The sequence below is a fragment of the Pogona vitticeps genome, chromosome 2 (genome assembly GCF_051106095.1).
Source record: "Pogona vitticeps strain Pit_001003342236 chromosome 2, PviZW2.1, whole genome shotgun sequence".
In the NCBI taxonomy this organism is placed as follows: domain Eukaryota; kingdom Metazoa; phylum Chordata; class Lepidosauria; order Squamata; family Agamidae; genus Pogona; species Pogona vitticeps.
The window spans coordinates 177,608,001-177,620,154 of record NC_135784.1 but is presented as its reverse complement, the minus strand read 5'-3'; the positions used below and the strand labels follow the sequence as shown (position 1 = coordinate 177,620,154).

Sequence of the window (12,154 nt, the reverse complement as noted above, 5' to 3'; positions counted from 1 at the left end):
CATACCAGGTTACTGCAGCTAGTAATCTGGTTAATCAAGTTATGAAGGAAGGCTCAGCCCAATAGGTGGTCTTTGGTATATCTGCCACCTGGGAAGTTTCACCACCGTGGGGAGTGGCATCATACCCTACCCTTTCTAAGGGTTATTTAAAAATGTCCTGGAGCTAATACTGGGAATTTGGCCAACTAAAATATAGATAGAGATTCTGTCTCTGAGGCCCAGTCCTGCCATGGCCATGGACCAGCACCGGGCCATGGACCAGGGGTTGGGGATCCCTGGGCTAAGAATATTGCCATTCTGAAATCCATTGCTCACCACAAAATTACCCATATGCAAGATTCCCTCTAAGCTAGATGCATGTGTGTTTCTGCCTCCCCGCGCGCAGCTCCCTTCCTCCTCTGCGCAGCAATTGCCTTATGTTCCGGTCACAATGGAACCCTGTGGGGGAGGGGGGGAGGAGTCTTGCGTGAATGCAGGGACAAAGTCGCATGAGAGAAGAGGCAGAGCCCTGTCCAGCAGAGCTGGAAATTAGAGAGTACATTGCCCATATGTCCTTTACATTCCTCAAATCTACAAATAGGGAAGAGGACAAAACAAGGGGGGAAGAGAGTATGCAGCTTCACAGGTATCTTTTCCCCCTTTGTTTTACAATATATTCATAGGGTGGTGTTCTCATATGGTCCTTAGATTCTTCTAAGCAACCTACAATCGATATTCAAGGATTCTAATTTGCTTCAAAGACAAAGTTGGGAAACAGAGTCAAAGGCTGCTTTAAAGTCTACAAAAGCCACAAAAGTGAGTGGTGGTGGTGGTGGGAGATGTACAGTATATTTCCCTACTAGATGCTGCAATAAATAGCAGTGCTCACTTGTGGACCTGCCACAGTGGAATCCTGTTTGCTCTTCTGCCAAGAGGTTCTCTGAGGATACGCAGTTTTCTAGTCTGCCCAAAAGGCATCTTGCATACAATTTGCTGGCTACCATCTAGGAGGCCTATATAGGACATTAATTCCTGGGGTCCAATCAAGCACCTTTCATGTAGACAGGCACTACAATGGCTTCAGCTCAGGGAATTTCCCAGATCTACCTACAGAAGTAATTATAGAAGATCCCAATACTAGGATCCACCAGTGTGAATTAAGAAATCAAGCGGGATACCATTCCCGCCTGGGCCCTTGTTGCTCTCTAATTTTTTAAGCAGCATCACTACCTCCTCACAGATAACAGGGGACCAGTAAGGTAGTGCTTTGTATCCAGCTGTACAGATTTTATCATCAAAAAATAAGGAACAATAGTGGAGTTCCCACTCATGTGTGAATATAGTTAGGTCAGTACAGGGTTTGTTGGCATGCCTTCTGGCTGCAATAAGATGCCAGCATTTTGACCTGTGGTTGCTTTCAACAGCAGGTGCCAATTGAGGCCACTGCCATGTAGTATAGTCAAGCTCCTTTTCTTAAATTATCTTTTCATACTGTTTCCACAGCATCAAATACTGCTGTGGCAAAGGGACTTTTTTGATTACAACTCCCACAAGGCTTTCCCATTGGTTGTGCCAGCAGGGACTGGTGAAAGTCATTGTTCAACACTCCTGGTTTAAGTGGGGACAGCAAAAGCAATGCACCTTTGGCTATGTAGTTTGATCCAAAACAAGATGATTCGTGCAAAAGAATGTCAAAAAGCAAGTAGCTCAATGTCCCAATAAAATGTGCTATAAGACCAGCTTATTTACTAGAAATTTCTCAGATGTCAAAGCCATCAACAAGTACTGTGGCATCTTTAAGAATAACAGATTTGCACCAGTATGAACTTTTTGTGTTCATAAAGTAATGTTGTTTATAGCCACCTGACTATTTTAAAACCAATAATGCAGGCAACTAGAGATGGGGGAGATGAATCACATCTGGCTGGCCTGATTAACTCCACCCCACTCCCCACAACCAGGCATCGCTTACAGAGTGGCATGCGCTGCCGTCATTCGCAGAAGTAGCCTGGCTGGGACTTCCATGCCTCCCTGCGCTGTAGGCCAGTCCAGCAAGAGGGCAGGATGACAACCCTCTCCACACAGCTGCTGATTGGCCAGCAGCACAGGGAGGCAGAAAAGCCACAGCCATGCTACTTCCACAACTGGCGCGGAGAGACGAATGATGGCAGCGTGAGCCACATGGTAAGCTGAAAATGGACGCCTTGTTCGCAGTGGAGGGAGGCTTTAATCAGGCCAGCCAGCTGTGATAGGTGCCTTCATATATTTTTCCCCTGGAAGATGAATATGAATCCCCATCTCTACAGAAAAACAAGATAGCTGAAATCCAGTAATAAGATGCAAGTAGAGTAGCCCCTGGAAAAGACCCTGGTGTTGGGAAAATATAGAGTAGAAGGGGATGACAGAGGACGGACTGGTTGGACAGTGTCATCGAAGCAACCAGCATGAATTTCACCCAACTCTGGGAGGCAGTGAAAGATAGGAGGGCCTGGTGTGCTCTCGTCTATGGGGTAACAAAGAGTTGGACACAACTTAATGACTAAACAACAACAACAAGAGTAGCCCCACTGAATCAATGGAACTTATGGAGAGCTTGACTCACCAAATCCTCATTGATTCAATGGGCCTTCTCTAGTTGCGACTTACTACTGCATTTCAGCCAATGTGTCAAAGGCATCATTGCTAGCTCTGCACTCACTTAAAAGAGTAGGTTGTAAGACCAGAGACATTAGCTAGTTATCAGGAGAGAAGAGACACAATTTCTCACAGTTCTACCTTTTTCATAGCATGCTACATGTCAATCTCCTCGGTCCTTGCAAGTCAATTGCTAAACACATGTGGGGAAAACAGAAACCAGCAACTGCTTCCGTTCCATAGGCTAGGTGAAAACAAGCAGTTAAGCAATGGATCAGATCAGTGCTACATTTCAGAAGGTTAATTGTTTTAATTCATCCCTCAAACAAAGGCTGAGCAATTTGTGTCTCTCTCCAGATGTTACTAGAATAGATAATCCTCAATTCTTGGCCATGCAGTCTGAGGCTGGTGGGAATTACAAAGCAACGACTGCTAGAAGGTCACAAGCTACCCACCTATAACCCTACGCAGAGATGCTCTTGGCAATTTAAATATTTTCCCAATGTCACATTGATGTTATTTCAAGGATCAGCTACATAAGAATTTCACAGTACTCCTAAACTATGAAGCTGTCCTAATTTGATCCTGTCTTGGATGGAAACTTCAAAAGCAGACATGAACAGAACAACTCAGGAAAGACACAATTTTATTAGTTGTCCATAAAAATCAAGTTGTATGGATTCTCTAGGGCAGGGGTCCCCAACCCCCGGTGTGCAGATCATGGCCTGGGCCCGACTAGGCCACAGAGACAAATCTCCCACCCCTCGCATGCATTCCCCCTGCATAGCCCAATCGCGCATGCACACGAGTGTGAGTGCACCCGCCCTTCACACATGCACGCAAGCGCCCGTTCACACATGCACGTGAGTGTGAGTGCAGCACCCAACTCCTTCACACATATGTGCAAGCGCAGGGGGATTCCCTGTCTTCCCCACACATGGACCCTGTCCTCCCCCAACCGGTGCACGGTGTCAAAAAGGTTGGGGACCACTGCTTCAGGGGACAGAGTACTATACAGTTAACTTTTTAGTATAAAAAGAAATGTCATAGGAGTCAGTTAAATTTTGCCAAGTGTTCACTGTAATCTTTCCCCATTATCTAAGGGCTCATATAGAAAAGCCATTTGGTTAACAAGTAATCACACAAACATGATATTCCACTCAGTGGAATAAAATATAGTAATAACCTCTTCAACAATGACACTCAAGAGAGCCAAAGTTCACTCTCTCATACATACAGAAAAATGTTTTGCTTTTTTCCCTTGCAAAAAGAGATCAATGAGATGCTTCAAATGCATTGTTTGCTCTTATGGAAAGATCATATATAGAAATATATATGTATTGCTAAAACATGAATGCTTAACTTTGTGTGTTGTCTTATCTGGGCTTCTGCAACATATTCTACATGGGTTTTACCTTGAAGACCAGGTCCCAAGACTATAGCCAGTGCAGAAAGCTGCTTCCTAGGTGTTGACAGGGGCAGTGAAAAGTAAATGTGCTCTACCTGTTCTGAAATCTTTGCATTGACTACCAGGGTGTCACATAGTCCAATTTAATGTGCCAGTATTAGTATATGAAGCCCTAAATAATTCAGGACCTATGTACTTAGAGAACCATATTTCCTACACAGGGATAGAACACCAGCACAGCTATGCCTAGCGGTGTGATCTCCTGGACTGCCACCTATGGCAGAGCTTCCTCTGAGGTGAAGCTGAGTTATAAAACTCTGTTTTGTTAGAGATCTGGTTGTCCTCGATGCTTTTTCAGGTGCCAGTTAAAAACACTTGTTTGTACAAGCTTTGTGGAAATAAGCAAGTGTTGCATTTTTCTCCTACTGCTGCTTGTCTGTGCTATTTCTGGTATAGTTTAGTAAACATTTTGAATTTAAACTTTAAATACTTGTTATCTATGATTTTAACAATGAGCGTTTATGTAGACAATTAGCCATCTTGAGCTCTTTAGAAGAAACACAAAAAACACATGAATTCCTTGTTTACTTTGTACAACAAACTGGCTAGTGAATAAATGAAACACTTGTGTATTTCATGAGACATTATATTTTGTGCCATATGCAACAATCTCCGCAATAATGAGAGGCATGCAGACTAGAATCCAACAATGATGTCAGGCTCCTTCAAAAGAATGTATATAAGGTCCAGTGGAATTTGACTTCCGAGTACCTTATGCATGCTCCCCAACCCCCATAGCTGTGCTGTATCACCAAAAGCTCTGCGACCCCTCAGTACCAGGATCAATCTCCACATGCCACAATGTGTTGCTGTTTCAGAAACGGACAATTTGAAGCCCTCTTGGATTCACAGAACTAACTTCACAGATTCCTGTGGATGCTACCATGGCTTTCATGGCAAAGCAAATTCTCTGTCAAGAGCCATTCCACCTTCTTCCAGGTTATTGGGCTTCACTAGCTTTTATAACCTGACTTATAAAGAAGGAAGAGCTGGCTACATCTTGCCACTTATATATTGCACACAACCACCTGCCATACAAAGCTGCTGCATGTCTCTTACTCTCAGCCCCGTTACTCACTGCTGGCTGGATTCGGCCTCACTCTGCTGAGTGGCATTGAAGCTCTGCATGGCTTGCACCTCTTCCTCTTCTTCATCCTCACTAGAAGCCTCCTCCGCCGCATGGGTGGAACGAGGTGGAGGAGCAGTGGCAGTTCCATCCGCCTTCTGAATAGAGGGCTTCTGGCAGATGTACTTGGGGTCTCGGCCAAGGTTGCAGATCTCTTCCAGGAGCTGCCAAACAATATAAAGCAAAAGCGTGCTGCTTATATACCGCCCCATAGCGCTTCAAGCACTCTCTGGGTGGTTTATAAGTTAATTATGCAGGCTACACATTGCCCCCCCAGCAAGCTGGGTACTCATTTTACCGACCTCGAAAGGATAGAAGGCTGAGTCAACCTTGAGCCGCTACCTGGGATTGAACCCCAGGTCGTGAGCACAGTTTTGGCTGCAGTACAGCAGTTTAACCACTGCGCCACGAGACTTGTTGGCATACAGCAGATTTTACCAAAACTTGCAGCATCTCATGTTAGAAAGCCACCTTCCAAAAAAATATAGAGGAGGAGGAGGAGGAACAGTGGAGCATGGAGCTTCAGAAGTTGGCACAACCGAGAAGCCAAAAACACAGAACTGCATTGCCATTCTGCCATGCCCTCCTACCTTAATGATGGCTGTGGTAGCATCCGTCTTGAGTGTGGGCTGGTGCCTCATGAGCTCATCCACAGCACTTCCAAGATTGGAAGCAGTGTCCCCTGGAACAAACACAGAGGAAGAGCGGGGGAAACGAGATTGAAGCGATAAACATTTCTATAGAAATGCAAAAGATTAAATGTTATACTCAGCATGAAGCAATGAAATTTCATAAGTCAGCTGTTCTTTTTGCACATTCAATCTGTGTAACTCAATGTCTAATGGGTCTTTTTTTAATGCTGCTGGAAACAGGACAAGGTAAATAAAGAGGAAAGAAGAAGTAAAGATATGTGTAATAGAGAGCCATATGGGAGTAACAAGTGAGCTGTAGGCATAAATCACTTGCAGTTACTGCTTGAAATATTTTTTCTAAAAATAATATCTACATCTATGAGTGAGGAGCATATAAGTTACCCTGATCAGAGGCTTCAACCAATTCAAATCACAGTGGCCTAGCTTTTGACTCAGAAGAGTTCTGATCATATCCCCGCAGTGCCATTTCAGCGGCCACAGTTGTTAAACTGCTTCCAGGAACACGTCTAAAGCGTTTGCTGTAAGCTTCAGGCATGAACTGATTTGAGGTGTTTTTGTGGTCCCCAAGACCTCCATGAACAATACGAAGGAACAGCTGTTTTTTTGCTCTGGTGGGGTCACACTTTTCACATTAAGGATCTTGGGAGGATCCCCACAACATCCTTGCCAAAAATAAAACAAAACCCAGAAGTGGCTGTTCAGACTTTTCCCATTTGTTTGTTTTCTTCATGGCATTTCCAGACAAATGTGGTCTCCAGCAGAGTGTGGGTGTAATAAAATGGCCACCAAGCCCTCTACCATTGTTTTCCTATGGTCAAAAGCTACCCTCTCTCAAGGGCTAACAGTTTCCCATTAAATTTACACAGACATTCCACTCTTTGATGCTGTTGATTTCACCATTATCAACTGAAAGTATGATAGATATGAATTTAAGCCAGTGGTTCTTCGACTGTGATACCAAAGAGCAAGATGCCCCTCCTAGAAAGTTCATTCCCTCTACCTTAAGTTTTGAAGTTTTAGCGATCAACAGAAACAAAAAATAAAACAAAACAAACCTTAGCACTAAAATGAAGAGGATACAAAGCAACAAGAGGGATCAAGCAACTAGCACAGCATGCAAAAAAAAAGTTATATGGAAAGACTGCAATTTGTTGTTGATTGATAGACAAATGCAACTTTTACAGGACATAGTGATCTATAACTCAAGCTTCATTCACGTTTTTTCGTGTTTTGTTTATCACCAAGATTTTATCTCATTCCTTGAAACACATACCACAACTAGGAGTTTTCCAGATGATTTCATCCATATGACAAAAAGGGGGGGTAGCCAATAAAAAGCATGGCACAAGGGTTATTTTATAAGTTGATACATAATGTTTTCCTCCACTGCTGAAAAGGCATCCTTTCAGATTCACACCTGTCTCACTTTCTCTGCTAATAAAGTTTTGAATGTGATTTTAAGTCCAGAGTCACTCACTGGTAAATGTAAGGTGCCAGTAAACAAAAACTGCACAGTCAGCAATATTATGAGATTTATTACAACAGAGAAGAAATGTATAACTAAACTTAAGCAGAAATCTGCATGTTCAGAGAAACATTAGCAATGGTAGCAACACCAGCAATGCATTTGGACAGTCTTGATCATAACAGAAATCACAACTCTTGTCATTGTTACAAGTAGTTAAATTCTACCCTATTTATTTATTTATTTACTTTTTACCCCGCCCCTCTAGACAATGTCTACTCGGGGAGGCTTACATGGATAAAAACCCTATGTAAATTTCATTTAGGCCAAGATGATACTGTACATAAAAGCAAGCTACAAATCACAGCTGAATCCATAATATTTTCCGGAAGGAAAAGAAATAAACAAAAACGACACAGAAATTTTAGATCTCTTAATGGCTTTTGAGAGGCAGACATTGTCTCACCCAGCATCCTGCCAATTCTTTCATCTGTAAAGAACATACTTTCCAAATTTGTTTTAAATTGTTTAATTCTATTTAAATGCAGGCTTTTAGCTAATGATACTGTTTTATTTGTTTTATGGTGTTTGTGTACTTTGTACTGTTGATTTTCATGTGATTTGTTGTGTTATGAAGTGCCGAGAGAGTGTTCGCAGTATGGGGTGTCATACAAGTTGAAATAATGAATAAACAAACACACCTCAGTAAACAGAACTGTCTGGAACATGGCATGATGGGCAGTATGGAGGATTTTGTCCCAAGAAGATACTCACCAAGTGGATCTGAACTACGACGTCTCCTCATTGCAGGGAGATAGTCAGGGGACAGCAATACTTTGAAGAGGCGTTCAAAAGGCTGACACTGGACAAAGGACTGGAGGCCCCGTGCATTGAGGCACAGGGCACTGAAAACATTGGGGAGAGAGCCCAGAACTTCTCTTGTGGCAGGGACCTATCACAACACAGAGATGATAATATATCAAAAGCCCAGGATTATTGTATTACTTCTGAATTATCCAAAGTAACAATTCAGTTTTAAGGTACCTAAGGTTGTCAAGAATATCAACAGTTAAGGCAAGATGCCTGCCCATTCTAGGCAAACATTACAAAGTACACCAACAAATGACTTAGGAAGGGCAATGTTTTAATAATCTTAGAACTGTGGAGCTGGAAGGGACTCTATAGATCAAGGGTCTCCAAACTACAGCCCATGGGCCACATCCAGCTCGCCTTGCCTTTTTATCCGGCCTAGCATGCATGCGGGGAGCAGGCAGGCATATGCATTCCTTCAGCCCTCAAAAGTGTGGAAAATATATGATGTGGCCGTCTCGGTGAAAAGTTTGAGACCCTTGCTATAGACTTGATGGCCTTGTAGGCCCCTTCCAACTTCACTCTTCTATGATCATCAGGTCCAGCCCCCTGTCAGGGAGGCACAGTGAAGAATCAGCCTCTTCTGGCTCCACATCCAGATGCCTAAATCAATGAGACATTAAGCAGTTCAGGGGGGATAACTTATTCTTACATACAGGAGCTACAGTATGACCTCCTTACAGTTTTGAAAAACTTGAGAGAGTAGCAAAAGGTTCACAAGATTTTAGAAGGATAATAAATAATACATGCAAATATATGGACACGATCCAAAAGTGGAAACTGAAAACAGAAAGACAAGTGAATACTATGAGTAAGTATAAAGAGAAGCGAACACCACTACTGTACTTTCCTGACTCCAAACCTTTCATCCTAATATTGACCAAAGCAAAAAGAATAAATTTAACTATGATGTAAGTATCAGTGGTGTGAATATACTAAAGATGGCACAGCCCAATTAACCCACTGACTCCGTATAAAACCCTCTTAACAAAAACACTTGCATGAAATACTTGCACCTTTGGGAATTGGCAACCATTGCAATGAGGGATGAAAAGTTACTCAGAATCATCCACTCTCCCAAATACAAAGCAAGCAACTGGAGATTTTCCAAGAAAGTATAATCGAAAAGATACTTACATCTTTAATAAGAAGTGCATGCAACATGACATCAGTCAGGCCATTATCCTGTAGCGAAGACAGCAGTGAAGGTTCTTGGAATACAAAGACCGTTACCACTTCAGTAGCTGTTAAGAAAAAGCACCAAATGAGGCAAGTCATTTATGCAATTGTGTAATTTTTCAGCAAGGAATTTTGGCAGCCTGGCTGAAAGAAATATCATCTCAGTAAAGGAGGGCATAAGCCCAAGGACATGGATCAAAAAGGGATGCTTTGAAGCCCAGAGAAAACAGGCAAGGACTGTTCTCAATGCTCTGCATACAAACATACTTACCAAGCAAAAAGAGTGATGGCCCATAATATTCTGCATTGCTGATGATGTGTTTCAGAGAGGTAGGCAAAGAGCCATCCATCACTGTGAGGCAGGAGAAAGTAGTGTCAGAGTATTTTAATAATTGTTATGTACTTAGACCCAGACATGTATGTTTTTCACCAAAGAAATCTGCATTGAGAAAAGCTCAGTTCTATGATCTGCACATTAGCAAACAACCATACCTGATCATGCTACTTTCTACAATTTGTTCTGGTTACCCATGACAGGAGTCAAGGAACTACAGAGAGCAATAAAACTCCACCCTCAGGTACTGGATAAAATACTCAGTAAATTCACCTAGCTTTCAAGGTATTAGTAAATAATGTCTGTACATTTTCAAGCATCTATTCAAAAATGGTCAGTAAATTTCCCATTGTAAGAATGAATCCTAGGTTAAACGGAGGCAAGGTTTTACACTCAATATTACATTCTAAAGGTGCTTTGTGCTCCTACACCATCATGGTACATATACAACTTTGATTAAACACTACTTCCCATTTCCAGACCAAAGCAACCCACATCACATTGCAACAGAATTTGACAATAATGGGAGGGATTTGGCTGAGCATTGGGGGAGAAGAATCTATGGAAGAGGTTTCAGAATGAAAAGGCTGTGAAAGTTTTTGCAACACTCTCACAGAAGGACCAGGCAATGATTAATATTGCTGGAAGTTCATTTCCAAATACAGGGGCAAATTCCACCAAAAAGCTCAATGTGAGATTTCACACCTTTCTGTGATGGCAGACTTCTGCTAAAGCAACACAGGAAAACTGATAAATTTGCAGATGTTCTACACATGATTTGAATAAGACCATTATAAGAAGACTAAAACACCCAGACTAAAGAGGAAACCTTTACTGAGCAAATACAAGCATTTATCAGAAGCTGGACATCCCTATGCTTCCATTTGCCTCCTTTAAATCTTAGTTTTAAATCTTAGAATGGGATGGTTGCTAACTCTCTTTGTTGAAGATGTTTTTTTCAGAGCCAGTACTTGGAAGACTCGGGTTCAAATCCCTGGCCATATCTCACATACTCTGAAAACCATATCAGGGCTGCCACAAGTCAAATGCAATTTGATGACATATAACACAAAGCCATGCCTAAAACATCATATGTTGACCTCTTGAATAAGAGCAGCACATTTTTATTCAAAGGAAATTTATTCCAAAAACCACTGGCTTAACATCCCGGACAGAACAAAAGCCTCACCGTGGCGTATGCCATCTGAGAAAGCTGGGTCCTGGATGGCCTTTTTAAGAAAGTTCAACATGGACTTAAGAAGTGCTGCTCGCTGAGGGATGCACTGAACTCCTGGAAAGAGGGAAGGAATCCAAAAACTCAAGTCAGTCAAATGTTTGGGCAACACAACAAGAGCACCTGTGTACAAGTCAGGACATACCACTTCGGGGTGATACTACTGTGTTTGTGTTGCTGTTGTTGCTACTGCTGATGCTGCTACTTGAGGTGGTGGCACTTGGGGCCCTTGTCTCGACTACAACTTCTTGCCGATGCTCTCCAGAGGTGGAAGGCCCAGGGCTGCTCTCCATGGCTACATCAGAAACTAAAGACATAGAAGGATCTTTTAAAAGGGAAGAAGCGGACTCCATTTGTGAAAAAGAACTACTCAATACAAAGCTAGTTAGAGAAAGATATTAGGCAACTGGGGGTGGGGAGTGGGAAGGGAAAGAGGTTCCTAGCCAACTTTCCCATTAAAAAAAGAGGACGTCTCAAACATGGGAAGGGACAGTATGCCTTAATTCCACCCTTATATCTACAGAGCTATTGTTATCAGCCATATATTCTACCTAAAAGCTGGCATGATTACATTAATGTTGCTGCTCTTCAGAGCTCATATTGTCAATTATTATCCTCCCTTCCCTGAAACAGGAAACTAACATCACTTTTAATCTATCACTACTTGCGTATGCAGAGGAGGCATAAAGTTTCTCTTCACTCCTGCAATGCTTTTTCAATCATTTCATCTCCAAATAATTCTAGACAGCCTAATGAAACACATTAATACATTGATACAATGTATATTACCTTCTGACAGCCCAGAAATATGTACTGTTACAATTTTTAAAAAAATATCCTGTTTTACTTTCACAGTGTAACCACAGCAGCCTCTGTAACCACAACAGTCTTCATCATTTGAATGTTGTTCAATTGTTTATTAATAATTCCATAAAATTGTGTGACTAAGCCACACAATTTTCAAAAAATCACCTTCTATGTCTGTTTCCATCTCTTCACCTTCTTGCATAGTAGTAGCTGCAGGTCTCTGGATCTTTGGCTTTATTACAAAGGGACATTCCCTCCGGCATAGGTCTGCTTCATGCTAAAACACAAGTTACAAAAAGAAGCCTTAAGGCACTTACAATAAACATCAAGACTTCAGACATTTGCAAAAGATTACAGAATTGAAGTTGTCAACAATTTAATTTTTTTTAGCTGTAGTCAGATTTA

The 12,154-nt window shown here is 42.0% G+C and overlaps 1 protein-coding gene across 32 annotated transcripts in view; it reads right to left on the bottom strand.

The window, feature by feature from the left end:
* Positions 1-12,154, bottom strand: part of HUWE1 (HECT, UBA and WWE domain containing E3 ubiquitin protein ligase 1) — a 133,401-nt gene that overhangs the window by 66,113 nt on the left and 55,134 nt on the right. For all 32 annotated transcript variants that reach the window (XM_078386529.1, XM_078386518.1, XM_078386523.1 and 29 more), the window contains 8 exons: positions 11,915-12,026; positions 11,088-11,249; positions 10,898-10,999; positions 9,646-9,726; positions 9,333-9,439; positions 8,100-8,277; positions 5,798-5,889; positions 5,160-5,371 (listed from right to left, as the gene is read on the bottom strand). In XM_078386529.1, the coding sequence (XP_078242655.1) occupies positions 5,160-5,371; positions 5,798-5,889; positions 8,100-8,277; positions 9,333-9,439; positions 9,646-9,726; positions 10,898-10,999; positions 11,088-11,249; positions 11,915-12,026 (1,046 nt within the window). The remainder of the gene's footprint in view (positions 1-5,159; positions 5,372-5,797; positions 5,890-8,099; positions 8,278-9,332; positions 9,440-9,645; positions 9,727-10,897; positions 11,000-11,087; positions 11,250-11,914; positions 12,027-12,154) is intronic.